The 22,407-nt window shown below is 45.6% G+C and overlaps 1 protein-coding gene across 3 annotated transcripts in view; it reads right to left on the bottom strand.

The window, feature by feature from the left end:
- LOC130578357 (protein phosphatase 1 regulatory subunit 12B-like) overlaps nt 1-22,407 on the bottom strand; it is a 79,311-nt gene that overhangs the window by 42,210 nt on the left and 14,694 nt on the right. For all 3 annotated transcript variants that reach the window (XM_057374379.1, XM_057374380.1, XM_057374381.1), the window contains exons 2-3: nt 2,510-2,640; nt 911-1,029 (exon numbers count right to left, since the gene is read on the bottom strand). In XM_057374379.1, coding sequence (XP_057230362.1) covers nt 911-1,029; nt 2,510-2,640 — 250 coding nt within the window. The remainder of the gene's footprint in view (nt 1-910; nt 1,030-2,509; nt 2,641-22,407) is intronic.

Below are 22,407 nucleotides of genomic sequence, written 5' to 3'. Positions count from 1 at the left end.
CTGATCCGTACGTAACTACACCTGAAAAAAACTTAAAAAATAAAGTAACCGCCATGTATCTGATAGAGAGGACATGAGTCAATCCAGCAGGCAAGCAGTCCCACACAAACGTGCAGGAATAGAATAATCCAGACTGGAAAGATTTGGGGGTATGTAGTCCAAACCCCTGCTCCAAGGAGGGTAACTTCAAAGCCAGATCAACCAGTTCAGACACGAATGCAGCTGAGCTTTGACTACATCCAAGGATGGAAGTTCCAGGAATTCCTTGGGTTCCTTTTCCAACATTCTTGATGAAATTCATAGGCAAAATTTAAACTTCTCACACACACATGCAGGCACTCAATCACTCCCAAATAAATTCCGTGAATATGAAAAAAATTTTCGACTGATAAAGCATTTCTTAATTTTAACATCCATCTAAAACTATTCTTCAGTCAGTGAAGTTTGTGAGAGAGAGCCTGGAGAGCAGCCTCTCAGCCAGACACAGCTGATGAGAATGGGGATATGGCAGAAGAAATCCAGGGAACGATCAGGATAAAGCATGTCACTCCAGGCCTGCAATATTTATTTCTTGGTCCCTGCTTCTGGTAGTCCTGTAAATCTCACTTCTATTAGATTAAGTCTTAATGAAACAAGACCTTTCATTGACATCAGAGGTCAGAATTAAATCTCACTTTAAAAGGAACTAGATCTGATGAATCAGATTTCAGGATTATGGTGTCTTGATTTGAAGAATCCCAAGAACAGACACCACAAACCTCCTGCATATGTCCAGACAGCAAAGCAAAATTTGTCTGCTGCTTCCTGGGCCAGATCTCAGATCTCTTCACCCACAGACAGCAAGGCAGCAGAACTCTCGGCCAGAAACTCCCAGGGGTCCAACTCTCAAATATCCAAGCCCTCCGCTTACCTTGTTTCTTGACTTGCTCCAGAAGCAGGTCCTTCATGGCCGCCTCCTCAGCGATGTCGGACGGGACCTCCCCCTCGCTGTTGACAGCAGCCACGTTGGCACCATGGCTGATCAGGTACCTGCAGCAGGGACACCGGAGCAGCTCATCACACCTCGTGTGCCTGCCTTCAGAGCAATGACACAGCGACCCAACTGCACAACAGAGAACTGGCCTTTCTCATGCAGGTTCAATTACCAAATGAGGACCTTATTCTTCGCCAATTTCTGTATTAAAAACATTCATTGTAAATGCAAAGTCCTTGCTCAGGGGCTCACAGTTTTTCTTTCTCTGTAGTAATTTAAATACCCCAATTCTTGCATTGATCTGGTTAATTACCCCCTTTTTTTTACAAACACTAATTTAAAAAAAAAGCCTCATCAAGCATCATCAATTTTAAAATTTGTTCGTTTATAACTTTAGCAAAAGTTCAATCAAGAACAACAGATGTCTTCTTTGGCTTGTATATCTTTTAATCAGTAAAATTCTGAGAAGTAAAAGAAGTATCTGTTCAAGCACACAAATCTAGGACGGTGAGGTTGCTTGGTTTTATAATTTATAAAATTATTTAAGCATTTAAGAAATACTTATCTTAATTCAAATTTTGGAAACTTTCTGGTAAATATGGTGGATGAAATATATAAGCACGGTATGACTGGTCAAGAATAATGGGTTGGTGTTTAGCCTGAAGAAAAGGGGATTTGGCGGAACCTTGTGGCTCTGCACAACTCCCTGACAGGAGGGGGCAGCCCAGGGGGTCGGGCTCTGCTCCCAGGGAACAGGGACGGGACAAGAGGAAACGGCCTCAAGTTGTGCCAGTGGAGGTTTAGGCTGGATATTGGGTGAAATTTCTTCCTGGAAATGGTGGTCAGGCCCTGGCACAGCTGCCCAAGGCAGTGGTGGAGTCACCATCCCTGGAAGTATTAAAAAAAATGAGTGGATGTGGCACTTGAGGTTTAGTGGTGAACATGGTGGTGATGCTGGATTGACAACTGAACTTGACAGCCCCCACTTAACCCCAGAACTGCTCACACCACTCTGTCTGCAGTAAGGAAATGTAGCCATGGAATCCCAGACTGGTTTGGGTTGGAAGGGACTGTAAAGCCCATCCAGTCCCACCCCCTGCTGTGGGCAGGGACACCTTCCTCTATCCCAGGTTGCTCCAAGCCCTGTCCAACCTGGCCTTGGACACTGCCAGGGATCCAGGGGCACCCACAGCTTCTCTGGGCAACTTGTACCAGGGCCTCCCCACCCTGACAGGAATTCCTTCACTACACATCCCTGTAGCAGCTGGCCCATTTCCTTTGTGCTTGGCATTTTAGCTTAAGTATCTGAGGAATTGTAAGAGAGGGTAATGGCAGCAGCAAAAGGCAACCAGCTGAAGGCTCCACCTTCATCCTCAGAGGTTCAGAATTCAGTACCAAGAGAAAAGCATCCATTTTCAGCACTGCTTCCCAAAGCATTGTATGAGGCTCAGGCTATCCATCACCCATGTACTTGCTCTGAAGAGAAAGGCACAGGCAAGTGTTATAAATACATGGAATAGCCCCAAACTCACTCACTCTGCTATGTTCAGGTAGCCACACGATGCCACTGCATGAAGAGGGGTCCAGCCCTCGTTGTCTTGCTGGTTCACATTGGCTCCATTTTCTACCAGGAACTTCACCATGTCTAGGTTCTCATCAATACAGGCCTGAGGGAGAAGGGGAGGGGATGTCCAGGATGGGGGGGAAGGATTGAAGGGAAAAGGAAGAGAGGAAAAAAAGATGTTGGTGTCAAATTAAGCATACAATCCTTGTGGCAGTTTACTGGCAGCAGGCAATTTCTGGCTTGAACTTCCCAGGCTGTGAGCAAGCACACCTTAAAGCTTAGAATACCTTCAATTTGTGAACTAAAAGAAACTAATTTCAGAACTTTAAAAAATTAACTCAAGAGCTCCCAGATGGACAACTTCTGAATTTGCTCAAATTTCACTTTTCACCATTGATCTTCCTCTCTCCCACACAGTTCCCTCAGAATAGTGGGGACACTAAAATGATGGATCTATATTAGTTTTAGGTACAGCATCAAATCCCTCTAAGCAAAGCAAGCTGTGTATTTACTTAGATTATACTGATCCTCAAAACKTCAATGATTAAATGTTGTAACATTGAGGCCTTTGAGTGAACACAAGGAGGCCTCACTAGGGGGAGGGATGAGAAGGGAAAGCAGCAGCTCCAGGAGCCAGACTAAGGCAGCTCAGTTACATAGGTAACCACTGCAAAAGCATAGTTCTGGAGAACTCAGTAACTTCTTTATTCAGCAGTATCTCCTTGTTTTCCTGCGTCTAACACAGTAAACTTTCCCTGTTTATTCTACAGCCCCGTGAGCTGCTGAAGAGAATGACAGCCCTTGATTAGCTGCTGTAATCATTCCTGAGCCTGCATTCACAGAGAGCGCCCTGCTTTGAAGTTGCCAGAAGAAAACCTAGCTTGATTTTCAAGTCTCAGCAGTTCTGTTGGGTGGAATTCCTCCTTCCACAAATTCCTGGCTCCAGCATGTTCTGCGTTGCATTTACAGTTCAATGGAAGCTGCTATTTAAGGATGAGCTGGCAACTTAATACACGTCCAAATGCGCGTGCCTCTGCTGGGACCAGGAGGTATGGCAAGGAGCTGCAAGGACTGATTTTTACGGTGTGTCCATCCCCAGGCAGAAACCCACCTCCTCATTACTATAGAGGGAAAGAGCTTAACCAGAATTCCTCCAAAATCCCAACATTTGATCCTTTTGCATAGCTTGATGTGGGCACATGTGTTGCTTATGGCAGTCAGGTGACTCCCAGATGATCCATCTAAAACAAGCAGCACTGACTATCCATCCATTCCTGTCCCAGCAGGCAATGAAAATGAGGAAATCCTCTCTGACCAGCACCCACACACACCAAAAAGAAACAATCCTGGTTTATCAACATGTTCATCTGTGCTTCATTGCTCACGTCTAAGGACAGGCATGTCCTGCACAAGGACAACCAGCTCTTGCAATTTCTACTGCCAGTAGAGTTGCACTCTATGATCCTCATGGGGCTTTTCCAACTCAGGAAACTCTTTATTCTCAGTGCAAATCCCAAACCACCCGCTTAGGACACAATCACAAGTTACTCCTCCATTTCCTTGGATCACAAGCAGCCAAACACAAGCCCAGCTTTGAAATCTCCATGGAAGCACATTCCAGACAACTAACTCCTAATGCAGGTGCTTGGCAAACATGAGACAACATAGGGAACATCCATGGCATTGGGAAAGGATGCCCCAGGAGCAGGCTCCAGTCCCAACTGAGCCTGTTCTGAAGTGCCAGCATGTTTTTGGCCCCTGCCTTAGACTGGTTTACTTGAACCTTGCCCAGAAGAGCACAAGCAGAGGTCTAGAAGTTGCTTGCTGCAGGGGCTGCTCCAAACCCAGAATGGCTGAGTCAGACATGGACGGGCTCCATCCCCTCTGCTCAGTCCCTCAATGCTCTCCCACCCTCAGGCACAGAACAGTGTTGTCCTGTTAACCCTGCTCTGAGGGGCTTCTTTTAGATTATTTCAAGCTGGATATTGGAAAAAAAAACCAAAAAAACCCAAACTCAACACAAGCAAAAAATCCTGGGGACTGAGGAGTATGGTCATGGAGAAGCCCCAAGGTCTAAGCATGATGCGGCAAAGCATGGTTACATCTTAGCAATGGGGATGCAAACTAGGTTCTACCACCAGCCTCAGGAGCAAGGGTTTGGTCTTCCTTATTTAGATTATCTGGTCTGACCCCCTGCTCAAAGCAGGGTTAAATCTTGTTAGATCATGTTGCCCAGAGCCTGCTATTCTGCAGGCTCAGTCTGCTGGGATGAAGATTCCCTATCCCAGTGCTTCACCATCCTCTCTACAGGTAATTCTTTTCACAGATGTCAGGATTTTCTTTGCAACACTTTCCTCCTGCTTCAGCTGCACAGATGTAGCTTCCACGTGTCAGCAGGTGATGATGGCAGGAAACACAAGCCAAATATTTCTACTGTCCAGGGGAACTCTTGCATGTGATTTAAGACATACTGTAGAAAGGATAGACTCCTGATTTCCATAGTCCTGCAAACTAGACAAACAAATCTGTTAATGTCTTCTCTCTGTACCAGCACAGTGAAATGCAGCTCAAAGGTAAAGGATGCAATGCATACAGAGGTGGGCAAGGATGCACATGGATCCATAATAATCCCTTTCCAGTTCAAGGAGAAACTCTCTGAAAATTCAAGTCTGAGCCTGCAAAACTCACAGCTAATCACTGTTTTACTGCCACCCATATTTACCGTGATTCACTTCAAGCCTTCCCCCAATACACCTCAAATAAATTGTACTTTGCATCTTTCTGATGAGTTACTTACACTTTGACCTGGGAACACAACCAGTACCAATCACATCTTTAAAATAAAGCTAACTTCATCTAAAAGCATATTGCCCTCAGAATAGCCAGGAAAGGTTTGCCCACGCAGTGGTTTTCTTTTGGGCACAATCCCTTCTGGCTGCCCACAGCACTGGAGCCTCACAGAGGAATTTTATCAGAGGGCTCTGCCGAGGCAGTGAGGTGGATGGCTCCTGCCTGTGCACATTCACTGCTCTGCTGGGTTTGTTCAAGTGTTACCTGCAGCTCGAGTGTGAATCTAAATTTAGACTGAAGAATGTTTTTTGAGCGTAAGCTTTGTACGTATTTGATAGAGAATTATATTTACATTGTTTATCAAATACACCCACTACATTTGCATGGCTTGGGAATCAGCCAAGGGAAAAGCACGGTTCTTGCTCAAGCCACTGGATAAACTGAACTTGAAAGTTAAATACCTGTTTAAATGCATAAAAGAGTCCCTGTCACTTTTAAATTTATCCCTGTTGTTGGCCTTGCTGTTGTACCAATCCCCACCCTGCCAGGCTCTGACGGAATGCACACCAGAACCAGCAGGATAATGGGATCAATCCCCACCTTTTTCTATCATGAAATCTGCAGTGATTTGCCTCTTCCAGCTCCTGCAGAGATCTAATGATGASGAGGTGCCAGGGCTCTGTGGATGCTGTGGGATTCACCTCGCAAGGGAGTAAGGACCTTTTAATACTTGCTGTCTGCATTTATCACCAAGAGAAGGCCAAGTGCAAACGTGGAGTATCCTTAATGGAGCAGCAGAGTATTCTTTACTATCTAAAAGAAATAACTTTCCTCCACTCTTGCACATTCGTGAAAAGCTGCTGTTCCAGGTATGTGATCCAGTCATGGGACACTGCCTGGTAAATATTAATTTTAGTATGAGCTGCTGACACACAGGGAAAAGAACTGAGACAGTGGAGTAACATGACAAGTTTTTTAAGTGACAGGTATGACCTTGCCTACCTCAAATATCAAAACACAAGAATTTATTGCATTGTTGTATCATTACATGCCACTAATTACATTGGCCGAGATTTGGAAAAGGAGTTTCCAAAAATGGCATTTGACAAAAAGGAAGAGTAACTCCTCCTCAGCCCTGAAAATCTCATTATAGTTTCATGTAAGAAACTATAAAACAAAAAAAATATTTACATAATTTTTTTATTCAGATACCCTAAAAGAACACACTGCTCGTATCTTAACATGATAGGACATGTTTAACACAACTCAGAGCAAGAATTACGAGGCAAACAACTTGGATAATGAGTAAAACTGGTAATTTCTAATGATTTTAGGAACTTTAGAAAGCCTCTAAAAATGTTACGACAGATTAAATGGTAGCTTTTAGGGGCTGCAATGTATTTCTGTGTGTACTTTTAAGGCATCAACTGATTAACACTGATAATGTTATCAAGGAATTCATACTTGCACATACCTTAATGGTATTAATAGTTTCATACATGACATCATTTAACCAAGATACACACTAAAGAACAAAATTCTCTCTGTTTAGAAGTACTTAGGGCACACATTTGCCCACCTAAAAGTTTTGAGAGCCTTGATTGCTGATACCCCTCCAGCAAATCTCTTCTGATTTTCTTGTGCAAATCTGCCAAAATTAACCATCGTGAGGCAGCCCATAAGAAAAACAACTTCACTGGGGTTCAGTGGCATAGCTCACCTTCAGACTGAGCCAAGTGGGTTACCTGAGGTTACTGCAGGAAGGAGAAGAGGACAAAGAGGAAGTATAGGGCTAGATATGTCCTCCTTTAAGTACTACTAATCCTCCAACCTTAAATTTAGGAGAGTGGATAAGTTCAGTAACCTGAGAGGATCTATTGCTATGCAGAGTTCTCCTCTCTTATTTGATCCAGCATTCCTTGGGAACATGGTAAGGACCACGACCTCGGGAAGCAGAGTCACAAAGAAGACACCTGCCCTTGGCTCCCAAAGGGAGGGGAGACAATCCAAAAGAGCTGGTTGAGAAGTAGTGTTGCCTTTTTGGTGGATAGTTACTACATGTGAGGAAACACTCCCTCTCTTAAACTGCCCTTGGAATCAGGCACGAAGAAAAACAGAGGGACAGGTTTAATTCTTTCCATTTCAGGCCCTGCTAACCCTCAGCTGCTTGGTTAACACGTAAGGAGAAGCTAAAAGCAAGGTTAACTACAGAACATGGCAATTTTGTCTTTAAATTTTTAATTCCTTCTTTATCCTCTGCCTCTGTACAAGCTCTTAACACAACCTCCAGGGTGATGTGTCAGGGTGGGAGTACAGGGTGAGTATCTTTCCCTCTCATCATGGATCTTCAGCAGGCTAATCTCTTGCCATCCCTGTATTTTTCTTGGCAGTTGATAAGCTTCAAGGGCTTCTGGAACGGCACTAATGTATTACAGTTTTAGCAGTCCTTGATGCAAACTGCATCCAGTGCCCAGAATTACCCACTCAACGCGCAAAGAAAGTTGGCTCATAGGATTTAAATCCCAGGCATCACTGGGCAAGCCTCCATCCACAGCTCATGGTGTTCCTCCAGCTCCTGGCAGGGGACCAGCATTTAGCAGTTTTTCCATAGGGAGGAAGTGCTCAGTTTCTAAAATTTGCAGATACGGCATATTAGCTTCCCCCTCTCAGCTAACAGGTGGAGCCCTTTCCAGCCAGGGACACTCACTGCAGATTTGAGTTTTGCCAGGAGTTGTTGCCAAGGCATTCTTCTTCCGAGCATGAAGTTTACATTACAGTAATGAAATGGGGACACCAGGAAACGGGACAGAACAACTCGGCTCGTCTGGCAGGGCTTGTCCAGCAACCAGACAAAATCTGATCTTATCTTGAATGAAACCTCATTATTACAATGGTGTTGTGTTTGCGCTTTCCTCCGAGCACCCAGAACACACAAGCACCACTGAGCCCTGATGAGTATCAGCAACTCACCAGCTTCAGCTGCCCGCCAAAGATTTGGTTTACATATCTCCTGGGCATCCCCTGGGACAGAGACTGGAGGATCAAGGAGGAAAAGGAGACAGATGGGATGAGACTGAGGGTTCAGAGGACTGGGAATCGAGCTCCAAGAAGGTGTGAACACAGTGTGTCATTGCTCGCTTTCTAGGGGTGCATCACATTTAGCAAAGCCCCAGCCTAGGACTGGTGTCACATTCTACTACATATTAGATACACACAGGATAGCAGCGAGGAAAGCAACTAAACCACCTGACAAATTCCTAAGAAATTGCTTGGGATCAGAGGAAAAAAAAAAGCATACCTTCGCACCTCCACAAGGAGAAAAGTGGTTACAAACCCAGAAGAACACAGAAGCCAGGCAGTAACTGCACATCTGCAGTGCTGTCACAGGCACCCACGTAAAAATGGTTGTTTTCTCCACAACTGGCCCAATTCTCAATGGTTAAACATAAATATGTGAACAACATTCAATGCAGCTGTTTGCAAGCGGATCAGTTCTGGCCAGGATATCAGTGAGAGTCACTCAGCAGCAGGGCCACGTCCTGCCCTGAGCCTGCACAAGGTGCCGGCCCTGCCAACAGCAACACCTGTAACAAAGGGGAACCTGGTTGGGAGCACACGGTGCTGCTCCCTGCAGCCCCTCTGAGCCAACAGTTAGTTTACAAATAGTATGTCACATCCCCCAGTGACATATGAGCAGGGCATAAAACAGCATGCAGGAGCTTGCAATTAGCCAGCCAGAAAACCTGCAGTAACTGCTGTGGGCTAACTCTGGCTGCATTTAATTCCCTGGTGCTCCCTATGTGGTTGGCTGGGATTTGAGAGAGAGAAGCCATGCATTTGCTCAAGGCAGAAGGAACATGCAGGAAGGGGAGAGCAGAAAGGGCTGCGTGCTTGGCTGCTGTGTTACGTGTTTCCACTATGAATACCCCAGTCTTGTGACAGAACCCAATCTCGGTGACTTCTCTGTGCACGAGTGAAAATCTCCTAATCCTACCGTGTCGGATCCTTGGGTAACAATCCCCATGGTTCCCACATGGAAATCATACTTGGCACAGCTCCACTCATCACACATAAATGCAATACATAAACTGCCTGCTCAGGCACATGCTGGCTTTTTAAATGGAGTAGGAGAGATGCCAGCCAGGCCAGGAGGGGCCATGCATCAGTTCTTCTTGGTTACTCCAGGAAATACCCATCTCCACAGCCTCCTACCACTATGGTACCTTTTGCCCTGTGCAAAATGCTGCTGCTGCTAAATCAGATCGCTCATGAAACCCCCCCTTATTAATTTTTCTACCAGACTCACCTCCAATCTAGAAATTAAGTGTTGAACCACATTCAAAGCTCTTCATATATGCAGCCCTTCCCTGACAGGGTTTGCTTCCCTCTGTTTCATCACTGATCCAAATTTTCTGTGACTCTTGAGTCAAAGTATGAACAAACACCTCTGAGAATTTTCCATGCAATTCCTCATCCATTATTCTTGCACTGATCTTCAGGACCCTTCTCCATATGTCTGTATGCCCAGAAAGTCACTCCATCCTTCCATATGGTAAAACCACTCACAATTTAGATGTTGAGACCCTCACATCAGGGACCATGTGCTATTGCTTGAAGAGCACCCAGCTCTCAACACACTCCGGGGTGAGTCAGGCACAGAACAGCAACAGATACACCATGGAATCACTGCTGCTGGAAAGTACCCCAGGAGACTCCTCACCTGGTGCCTCCAGTGTCAGCAGTGAACTGTCCTCAACCTTCCAGGCTGTGGATTTGTGTGTGGATTATCACACACGTGTGCATGTACGTTCACATACACATACACTGACACATTAATTCCCTGAAAATTCACATAACTCCAAAATTGTGGGGAAGGACAAGAAGACACAAATTTGTGTCCTGTGTCTGCGGCCATTCTGATCCAGACCTGACTCACCTTCACAGCTTCAATGCTTTATGTGCCCAAGCCTCTGGATTTCACCTCCTATATAATGTTCTCATGCTGAAAATCTGTTGTAGACTCATTTGGGTGACAGAGATTGCATCACCCAGGAGCTACAAGAGATTCTACATCAGACATGGGGTGAAAAAAGTGGGTGTTGTTCAGACAAACCAAGGGGGGACAGCACATTCCAACTGATTAAAAGGTTTGCTTTGTACTAAGTGAAGACTCAGAGTAAATGAAAGCCATCAGAAGCAGTGTTTAAAAGTGGAATGGTTTCTGACTGCATGCAAGTGCAGCTTGAATTCAGCCCAAGACCCCCACAAGAGCTGAAGCAGGTTTAAGGCCAGCTTGCCAGGGTCCATCCTGCCCAGCCATGCGCTCTCACACCTTGCCTTCCACAAGACCACGTTTTCAAAATGTAAAGACACACAGGTGCCCAGAGAGAATTGCCTGTCCAGGCTGGGTGGAATGTGCCTGTCCTTTTCCACTGCCTGCAGCCCAGCACGGACCCAGCAACACCAGCGTGAACTGAACCCCAGCCTCCAGGACAGCCACAGGAGAACGCTTAGGCCATGATCCAGGTCACTCCTTAACCTGAGCTTGAGAGGGTTTTCTTCACAACAACTTTTCCCTATAGGGCTGGTGTAACAAGACCACTTTGAGGAGTTTTGGAAATGGTTAAAGAGTTCCTACAAACCAGAGGCCACCATCGACACCAGCAGCACCATTAGCTGTTACACACTGGGCTGGAAGCACTGGCAGGGCAATTCAGTCACGCTGTCCCAGCACAGCCAAAGGGATTAAATGACAAGACTCACTTCTTTACTGTTCTGCTGTCGTAAGTCTAATATATATGGAACAAGGTTAGCCAGGAGATGGAGGGAGTCAATCTCCCAACAAACACAATGCAAGAGTAAATATGTGATGTCAACATACACCTCAAACCCACAAATGAAGGCAAGGTCGATGACAGCTGAACAGCACCAGGGTTAAATCTGGGAGCACAGAGAGAGAAGTTCACAGAAAACAAAGGGGAAAGCACTCCCAAAATAGCCTGGCAACTGTCAGCACTCAGACTGTCTGCACTGGAAGGTATGACCTTGCCATGGTGTCCCATGATCACAGCTCCGCTCTTAAGGAGCTTCTGTCAGAACTGGCACTACCCAAAAATTCCACCTCCAAGTGATCCCCGTATCTCTGGCAGCACAGATTACACTCACCAGTGATTTGGGGAACAACAAACAGCTCGTACTGCCGCTTCTGCAAAACCACAGAGCTTTTGCACCTTCTCTCTCCTCAGCCCTAGCTTCTGCATGTCCTCATGCCTCAACACCCTGCATGAGCACTTCTGTACCACAACCCAGCTTTAAAATCCCTATGCTTTAAAATCCTTGGCAAATTTATTTCTGAAACAACTGCATTAGAACCAGCAGAAAGAGGTAAATTCTGTTTTAAAACAGCAGGGAGAAAGGGAGCGAAATGAGACAAAAAGATTCATTTTCTAGTCTGATTAATTAGCTATGGAGGTTCATTTTTTTAACAGCAGTTGAATCATACTTCTCATGTAAGCAGGAAGAGAGATATGGATTATGTCAGATTTTTCCATTGGGAAAAAACCCACAACAATGAGAAGTACTTAGCAGTATCCATGTCAGTCAACAAAAGAAACCAACAACACATCTCTTATAATGATTAGCACAACAAAAACCCCAGCAGAGCACATGGGAAGAGAGGAATACGTGCAAAGGCATAATTATGCCATGAATGTAGCATTTCCAAGATGAAATAGCAGCATGAAATGTCAGGTGGAGAAGTGCTTTGAATAGAAGCCACATTTTGAAACTCCCCACGCCTTCATATATGCATTGGAGCCATCAACTTATTTACAGGGAGGTAGATGTAAATACCTGCCGCACTAAAGCAGAGATGGCTTGGCTAAGTATCTGTGGAATTCTTTAGAATTGCCAGGACTCTTGCATGAGCTGCAGCGATGGTGCTGCCAGGGAGTGCTGAAGCACCGCACTTCGCTTCCCCACTGCTGGACAGGACCTGCCCTCACCCAGGCAGCTCTCAGAATGCCAAAGCTTCCAGCTCGGCTTCTGGGAAGAAACAGGAGCCACTGTGGGAAGGAAAGAGAAGGACAGCTGGACACGCACCCTGTGTTACTGAAAGGGGAGGGAAATGGGAAGAAAGCTAAATTGCTCTGATTTTACTCCTGCCGGAATGCTAGGCACAGGCACGCAGGATTGCCAGCTCTTTGTCCCTCGGTTAATGTTTCTAACCAAAGAGCATTTTGGCAAACCTAGGAAGATCAGCATGGACCACATATACATGGATTCACTATGCAATGAACCCCCGGGACCAAGGAATGGTCACAGCCCCAAGGCTGCCAGAGCTCCAGGAGTGCTTGGACAACTCTCAAGCACAGGGTGAGGTTGCTGGGGTATCTGTGCACCAGGAGCTGGATTCCATCATCCTTTCTAATTCAGGACATTTTATGGTCTCATGAACCCCTCCAGCCTCATAGTATTTGTGCTCCCCTGTGCCCAGCAACTTACACTGAATTTCCTCTCACCCAAACCAGGCCCCAGACACTGATTTTGTACTTCCTCAGGGCTCCTTCTCTGTGGGTGATAGAACAGTTTGCCATTTGTGTTCACAGCCCACAACATAGCTCTAAACAAGTACTAAGCCATGTGAGACTGACTTCAAAACTCAATCTAGATCATCATTTTACTCCCTTCCTACCATCATCATCATCCCACTAATTCCAGTATGATTTTTAATACCCATTATTTCAACAGTAGTCAGACGCTAATGCTTTGTAACATCTGAGAAGAGCTTGAAATGAGTCCAGTACATGATCAACTGCCAACACTAAAAATAAAGTCTTTCTGTCACTAAAAAGCAGGGACTGCCAGTTTTATAATGGCGTGGAGCAGCACTGGCTTTTCAAGTCTCACCAGTTTAGTCATTCTGACCACTAAGTATGTAATTTCTCTCCCCCTCAGCCAGCGCTCCCTGGCACTCAATCAAGACACTCTATATAAAATCTTGCCCTTAAATTACTGAAATTTTTGTTCCTGCCCAAAATAACTTTGTTTCATAATTAGAAAGTTCACAAGCATTTCAGTCCTGTGTGGAAAATGGAAATTTAGGTACTGCAGATTTGCTTAGCAATGAAATGCTCTTCTAACAATCCTCTGTCCTGACAGGCGCTCCATCAGGGGCTATGCTGCACTGTTTAATGCAATTCCTAGAGACTTCATTTTCACAACACAAGCAAATATAGATATGGTTTCTGCCATCACTTCTATAACACAAATATATCCTCAACTTCCAAAATGCAGCCTTAGCTCAGCCAAACCAAGGTGGTGTCCTGCAGCCCAGGGCTAACACTCGCCCTGTTGCCTTGGAAGGGTGCTGGTGGTGGCCAAGCAGCAAATGTTGTCTTTGCTTGTTAATAATGGGGGAAAAAAATGGAAAATCACTTTGCAACCTACTTGGAAAAGTGGCTCCACTCACATCACACCTGCTGGAAGGGCACGGGAGGGTGGGAAGGCAAGGCACGGCCCCTCTGCTATGGCAGAGAATTCTCTATGGGAAGAGTCTCCCCAGGTCTTCTCCCACCCCGTCAGAGACATGGAAAAACAGCTGCAAATGATTTTAGCTCCAACTTGGCAAACTAAAGGTGAGATTTGTGTTGCCTAACTATAGACCTCAAAAGCAGACAGAGAAATCTCTGCCGGTCACTCCAGGCTTTCTTTAGTCTCTGCCATGGCAGGATTTTGCAGCAGGCTGTGCTGAAGCCAGGGCTGCCCTTGCCCTGCCTTACACCCTGCCAGCAGACCCTCTYCCCCAGCAAGGGCACTGACACTCATTTGATACCCCACAGAACAGATCCAGGAGCTAAACTGGCTCACAGTGGGACCAGACAAAAACTTGCACTGGTATGAAAGGCACATGACAGGAGCAGCAGGAACGGCAGGACTGAGATAGTCTTAAGCTGCCACATAACCTCTTGCTTATGTCAAGACAGACAGCACAGGCTGCCTATGGCCCAGGGAAAATGGATTTTTCTACACAGAAAGCATCCAAGTCACTGCAGGGCCAGTACTGCTTTCACAGAAACTAGTTCTGCCTTACAGACACCAAAGCTCATGTAGGAACAGTTTCATGAGCTCCTGCAAATGCCAAAAATGCTCAATTAGCATTAAGTGACTAGAAACCAGCCAGTGGCTGTGAGCAGAAACCTCAAGACAACTTCAAGTGAAGACCAAGAGGAGATTACTTGGAGGGATTTATTATCAGTTTATTCACAAACAGTGTCAGGCCCTTGGTTTCCATGCACAACCCTGTCTTGCTGTCTTGCAGCCACTTCATGTTTTGTCTCAAGATCTGAATGTCACCTTTGTRGTCAGAAAAAAGAAGCTGATATATAAAAAGAAAAACATAGAGTCAGTAATTCTGTTTGTTCATTCTCCTTTCCAGTCTGGCAGCATGCAGGTAAGTTTAAATTTGCTACTTTGCAGTTGTATGTTCAGTGGCTAAAACATCTCTAAAGATCAGTCCATGTGCTCCTAGAGGAAAAAAATCATCTCCAGACAGACGTGGCAGCTTGCTTGGGCATTTTCCTGTCCTGTGCCATCAGAGCCTTCTCAGTCACAAGGGGTTTTTCTGAGTTTTGCCACTCTTCCTGAACAAGAGCCTGGCATCCACCACAGCTCAATTGCCAGACTCATCACTTCCAGCAGAAAAAGGCTCCACATCAATCAGAGGACACAGAATTTTCTTTGAAGCATAACAAATGATGGAGCTGACAAAGAGGGGGCTAGATAAAGAAACCTTTCTAAAAATAAAGTGATTCCACACTACTCTTGACAAGCCCAGAGCTACGATTTTGCAGCATTTCCATTTTCAGTGCCATCACTGGGATTTGCAACACCACTTACCACAGTGCGGCTCTAAGGAAATGTTTTCTTTTAAATGTTATAAAACCTTGATATGATTAGATATTACAGCAGAAGTTAAGCTAGATATTCTCCCAAAACATAGCAAATAAACTTACCTAAACATAGCAATTTTAGCCTGGACTACAGCTGGCATTTTTAGAGTAGCAGGTAAAGGAGAACACAGGAGTTCATGGTCCTATGACAGAATAGGATAGAATTCTAGAATTCATAGAATCCCAGACTGGTTTGGGTTTGAAAGGAATTTAAAACTGAGGGCTGGAGCCTCTCTACTCTGGAGCCAGGCTGGGAGAGATGGGGGTGTTCAGCCTGGAGAAGTCTCCAGGGAGACCTTAGAGCCCCTACCAGTGCATAAAGGGGCTCCAGGAGAGACATGGGCAGGGACACCTTCCATTATCACAGATTTCTCCAGCCCTGTCAAACCTGACCTTGGACACTGCCAGGGATCCAGGGGCAGCCACAGCTGCTCTGGACACCCTGTGCCAGGGCCTCCGCACCCTCACAGGGAAGTTACTTCCCAATATCCCACCCATCCCTGCCCTCTGTACATTCCCCCTTGTTCTGACATTCCATGCCTTTGTTCAAAGTCCCTCTTCAGCTCTCTTGGAGACCCTTTAGGCACTGGAAGGGGCTCTGAAGTCTCTTAGCCTTCTCTTCTCCAGGTGAACACCCCCAGCTCTCGTAGCCTGGCACAAGAGCAGAGGTACAAACTTTTTCAAGAATTCCCAATACTGGAAAAAAGATACATGTTTGAGAATCCAATTTATATAGGTTTTCAAATGCCAACCACTTTTTCAGGCAGAGTTCATTTACACTTGCCTTTATTCACAGGAAAAAAAGAAGAAAAAGAAAAAAATTGACACTATTAGGGCTGCTCAGTCACAGCAAAGTGTCTTTGGGTTTTTTTTTATTGCTGTGGGAAACAAACTAAAGCAAATCTCAGCACAGCCACAGTAACAATATACTTCACTGCCGGTTTCCGAGCACATTCCCCTCCTGCTGCCATCAGCAGTCCAAAGAAAGGGCAGGGGCTCTGTTCTGGTGATGCCTATGGAAAAGAGAGGTGGTGTCAATATGGTACAGAGAGCACCAAGCTATTAAAGAAAATGACCTGTGGAATAAGGTCCCTGCAGAGGGACTGGAGCTGCTTGATTGCCCTGTGAGACCCTCACAGAGCAGCTGAGTGTGCCAAGGATGCGGCCACGCACTGCCCCTTGTCAGAGCATGACACCAGATATCTCGATAGTTTGAATGATGGACACAATGAAAGTATCAACTCTCCCCAGTGGCATCAATGACATTTCAAGTCTAATCAAGAACTATGGTCTCTGTGACCAAAGAAATATGGACCTGATACAAATTTTTATGTTTTCCTCAAAGTAACATAAAGCCAGCTAGTGCCCCAATGCTGCACTCATGGCTGAGGTCCTGGCAGCCCGTTGTGAACTCTGACTGAGTGCCCTGACAGGACTTCCACAGCGTCACACGGCTGATGCTGAAAAAATGTTGCAGCCAGAAATGGTGAGAGCAATGAATGCACCCAGCAAAGGGAGGGCTGGCAAGGAGAGCAAACTCCCCATCTCTGTAACCACAACAAGCACCAGTCAGACAGGTGAACTACAGCAATTACTCATCCCTGAAGTCAATCAAATCCCAGTGGAAGTCCAGCTGGAAGATGGTGAATTCCCATTTCTTGCAGTGTGTCTCCTGAGCATGAGGAGGGGCACAGGCAATCCTCAGGAACAGTGTACTCCATCCTGGATGGTGAATAGGAGAATTCAGGACAGGGCAAGGTATGCCAACAAAGCCAAGCTGTCAGACACATGGAACTCTCATCTGAGTGGATCACCCCAGTCCATACAAGGCCACCAAGTTAATCAGAGGGATGGAGCACCTCTCCTATGAAGAAAGGCTGAGGGAATTGGGATTGTTCAGCTGGGAAAAGAGAAGGTTTCGGAATGACCTAATTGCTGCCTTCCAGTACCTAACAGGAAAGATGGTGCAAGACTATTTACAAGAGTATGTAGTGACAGGACAAGGTGAATGGGTTCAACCTGAAAGAGAATACATAGGGAGGCCCTGGCCCAGGAAGCTGTGGATGCCCCACTCCTGGGGGTGCTCAAGGCCAGGTCACATGAAGCTCTGTGCAGCTGATTTAGCTGAATGTGTCCCTGCCCATGGCAGGCGGGTTGGAACTAGATGGATCCTCAAGGTCTCCTTCCAACCCAAACCATTCCATGATTCTACGATTTCTGCTGAACAGTAAAGATACACAAAGACCATCCCACAGGAAGAGTTTCAGAGGGATCCCAATACATCCCATCTCTGTGCCAGGTATGAAGGAAGACTCACAGGATGAAGTAGTGAGATGACTTTTGGGAGAGCAATCCTGGGTTAGTCTCACTGTGAGATGTCTGCAGATCCCCAAGACCATGGATGTACCCCTGGCTGCAGGCTGAGTTCCCAGCTTGAAGCAAGAGCAAGGCCACAAGCAGGTGGATTGCAGGCACAGGGCTGGGTGGATGGTGATGGCCATGGGATTCAGATGAATTCCCTGGTGCAGGCATGGCAGGTGCACAGCCAGGGGAGGCTCCCGAAACTCAGCCGCCTGGAACAGGAGCTGGACAGCAGGGACTGCTTGGACAGCACTCTGGGAAACCACATCAAGGCTATGTGTATCAGAATCATGGAGTCTACTGAGCAGGAAGGGAGCCACAGGAATCATCCAGTTCAACCCCTGGCCCTGCACAGACACCCCAACAATCCCACCCTGGGCCTGGGAGCACAGGCCAAACGCTCCCAGAGCTCTGGCAGCCTTGGGGTGTGCCCATTCCCTGGGGAGCCTGGGCAGTGCCCAGCACCCTCTGAGGCAAGAATCCTTCCCTGAGATCGAGCATGACCCTCCTCTGTAGATCAGACAAACGGACAAACAGCAAGTGTATCACAATATGGCTGACAAGATGGAAAGAGGCTCCATCACTGAGAAGTGAGGAAACTCGTGGAATGGAGAAAGGGGAAGATTTCACCAATCCCAAGAACCACCAAGCTGCTGGGGTTATGTTAGTGGATGGTACAATGCAGAAGAGCAGATGTGTAAGAAATTGTGATAATTTGGGAAAGATCCACCAAAGCTTTTACAGAGGGAAGTCATGTGACAGAAAACCCCTGGAGTCCTTTGAAAAGTAAATAAGCATGAAGACAAGGAAGATCCAGATGATACATGACATTCACCATTCACCTCAGGTATATGATATGATGTTTTGGGTTGTCCTGTGCAGAGCCAGGGCGTGAACTTGATGATTCTTGTGGGTCCCGTCTAACTCCATAGATTCTGTGAGTCCATGCACAAAGAGTATCTGAAGGAGTCTCACCAGGCCCCTCACTGAGGCTCCTACAGCCACTGAGGTGCTGAGGCAAGAGACATGCACAATTAAATGGATTTTCATGATAGGGAGGCCAGAATATGTGATAGATCTTCTTCCTGGAGATCTTTGCAGAAAGCTCTGCCTCAAGGTCTGTGCTACCATACATTCTGCACAAAGGACCTGGAAGAGGACGTGCTCAGTGAGGTGAATTTGCTGATGAAACTATTCAAGATGGTAAAGTAAAGGACAAACTTGAAGAATCTTACAGTACCAAGCAACCGCTGATAAAAGAGCAGATGAAAAGCAGTGCACATCACATCACTGTAGAGTGAATCACAGGCACAAAATACACCTAACGTCACTTAACAAAATGAAAGGCTCTGAGCTTATTAATGAGTTCAGGGAAAAGCTCTTAGGATTATAACAAATAGCTGTAGGAAAACATCAGCTCCAAGCTCAGAAATCAAAGCAAATTCTAGAAATTACTTGGAGCGGAACAAAACAAACCATAAAGTATCATTAGGCTTCTATGTAATGCACCAGATTTTCAGTACCATAAGAAATTCTAGTCTCCACAGAGACTAGATGTGGTAGACATGAATGGGACATGAATGGGGAAAAGCTCAGCTTAAAAAATGAAAAAAAAACCCAAAAAAAAAAAAACCCAAAAAATGAAACAAACCCACCCTCAAACCAAAAAACCCAAACAACTCACCCCATTTTGTAACAGCATTTCTTATGGATTTTTGTGGCATCACAAATGTGGTTTATGCTGTTTGTAGGGTACCACAGAAATAAACTCCTTGCAGGGAAAAAAACTGAAGATTTCAGAAAGATAAGAAGAGAACAAGGTGTAAAAAGTTTGGGAAAACTAGGTCATTTGTGCCACATTCACTCCCCACCACTGCCACCCTGACCCACTGGAGCTGCACAGAAGGGAATCCTACAGAGTCCACAGCCTCCAATTCCCTGAGCCTGCAGAAACACTCCTCCAAAGGTCCCATCAGCACAGATTAAAGAGGCCGAGCTCTGTCTTTCCTGTTCAGCAAAAAGAGAATCAGAGATCACATTTTACTGGTGCAAGATGAAACCAAAGATGGGAAGGTGGAGAGCTCCAGAGAGCAGAGCCCAACCTGTGAGTGTCTCATAAATATTCTTACAAGGAAGCAAAATAAGAATATTGCTACACTTAGGTGGGAGACTCTAAAGGCAAAACAAAGACAAAAAGGACACAGCACTGGGGAATCACTGATGAGGTGAGAGCAGTCCCAGCACTGCCGTGCCACAGGTCTCACAGCGGCTCCACACCAGCCCCAACAGCTCCCATGCTGCTTCCTTGGGGTCTCCATCTTCCAACACAGCACTCACTAACACGTTGTTACAGCATCAATGACTGATACCATTGCTTCTGATCTGGCATTTCCACGCCCTCCTCTCAGTCCCCAGCGGGTAATTGAGGGCTGGCTGAATGACTCAGTGGGATGCTGCTGAAGCAGGAAGCACTTCACCTACCCATGGTTCTAACTGAGCCTGCCAGGCACTGGGGCTGCTCAGCTTCTGGGGGAGGTGCAGGCAAACGCTTTGTGATGATATTTAGGAAGGGATTAAATAACTGTCATTTGGAAAAAGCTCTGATAAACCTGGTCATGTCTCAGTGCAGAGGACTGAACTACTGGAGTTTCTGTGACCTCTTCCAGCCACATCTGGAGCTCTCCAACAGCAGCCACCTGCCCTCCACCACCGAGACAGCCCCATCTGGTCTGTGGACAAATGGCAAAAGGCCAAACACACGGCAGCAGAAAAGATGCACCTTTCGGCATCCTACCACAGCAGAACTACCCAAGAACTGCTCCAAGAAGCCAAAGCATTAGGAAACCAGCTTAGACAGACTGGAGAAGGGTGAGTGGTTAGAGACAGAGACCAGGCCAGAGCAACACATTAGCAGGATGGGGGTCAGCCTCTTCTCTGAGGCAACAGAGGACAAGACAAGAGAAAACAGCCTCAAACTGTGCCATGGGAGGTTCAGGTTGGATACCAGGAAGAATTTCTTCACAGAAAGGGTGGTCAGGCATCAGAAGGGGCTGCCCAGGGAGGTGGTGGAGTCCCCATCCCTGGAGGTGTGTAAGGACCAACTGGACAAGGCAGTCAGTGCTATGGTCTGGCTGACAAGGGTTGGACTTGATCTTGGAGGTAATTTCCAAACTTACTAGTTCTATGATTCTATGTTTGAAGGAAATAAATTATAAAAAGAAGCTGGTAGCTTTGTCAACAATAGATATTCCCCAATCTTCAAGACTCTGAAGGTTTTGTTGCATCACCACAATGCTCTAATTTAAAAGATGCGCAGTTCTTGCCTAGGCCAGGGCTGGAACTGAAATCCCAAGCATAATTTGCAGGAAGCTGGGTTATGCTGTCAGCACATGGATCCCCTCCCAAGGGCTACAATCAATTCCTTGTTCCTTGTTCACTTTCTGCAACACTGAACAATTTTCTTACAGATTAACTGCACCTAAACTAAATGAAAGAAGAATGGATTTTGAGGACTGAGTTGTAGAGTGTAGAGAAGCCAATACTCAGAATAACTACAAGACAGGATTTGGACATAAGCTCAAGGCTTCTTCTATAGCATCTATTAATATAAGGGATCAAAAATAACTCACGCAATATGCTCAGAAGTTCAAACCCCAGCTCTGCTGCTGTACAGGCTGGCACAGCCCTGAAGTCTCTCATCAAGGGGTAGACACATTTACCACTTATCTTTTTCAGCACGAGGGAATGCTTGTTCAGAACAACTCAAGTGATATCCATTTAAAAGACAAACCATTTAGGGCTGTGAAGGTCAAATTCTGCTTGTCAGTCATCCAAGAATGAAAAGAAAAGCCAGTGCAGATCACGAAGAAGAGACAAAATCCATCCCTTGCACAAACACCTCAATGCTGTTCAGTCAGATATATCAGTTCAGGCTACAGAGAGCCAGGAATGGAAAAATGCTCAAAACCTCCCGGATTAGCAAGGTGATATCCCACACATATGCATRCTCTTTCAGTTTAGAGGACATTATGAAACATAATCCTCATGCCACTGCAGCAAGATACACAAAAAGTCAATAAAATTGCCCACTAAACACAAAGCAGAATTGCCCACCATTTCTGCAGGACAGTAGTACTGAAGCTTCTAAAAAGCAGTGGATTTTAATTTTAAAACTATTGCTTTAACATCTGAGAAGATTTTTTTGCCTTATTAAGTTTTCCCCTATTTTATTTTCTCCTCTTGACTCTTACCTGCAATAAACACTTTTTTTAACTGTTCTTTACATCTTCCACCCATCCTAGAGCCTGGCATTCTGGAGCTTAACAGCCAGAATTTTTACCCACCATGCAAGATTCTGAATACATCGAAGCTTTTGGCATGAGCTATGTCCTAAAGCAATTAGTTCCACAGCTAAATTTTACACTGGATGAGAAAATGTATTTGTTTTAAAACTCTGATGTCCTTAAATTCTTCCTTGTGGGAAAAAAATAACATCCCCAATGCCATTTTACATATAATTTTGGATACCTTTATTGTATCTGTGCTTGTGGCTTTCTGTCAGTCAGAAGGAATTGCAGAAGTCTTGCCCTTTCCTGGTATAGAAACCACTCCATGATTTTGACCCCCTTGCTGTTATTTCCCATCTCTTTCCCTGACCTATATTTTTTTTGAGATGGTAGAATGAAAACTGCAAATACTAATTTATACATGTGCACAATACAAGCTTTTCAAGCCTGTGATGGCTGGATTGGAAGCCACTGTTCCCCCAT

This window comes from Malurus melanocephalus, unplaced genomic scaffold (assembly GCF_030028575.1).
Source record: "Malurus melanocephalus ecotype Western Australia unplaced genomic scaffold, MMel_1.1 scaffold_224, whole genome shotgun sequence".
In the NCBI taxonomy this organism is placed as follows: domain Eukaryota; kingdom Metazoa; phylum Chordata; class Aves; order Passeriformes; family Maluridae; genus Malurus; species Malurus melanocephalus.
This window is presented reverse-complemented; position numbering and strand designations above follow the sequence as displayed.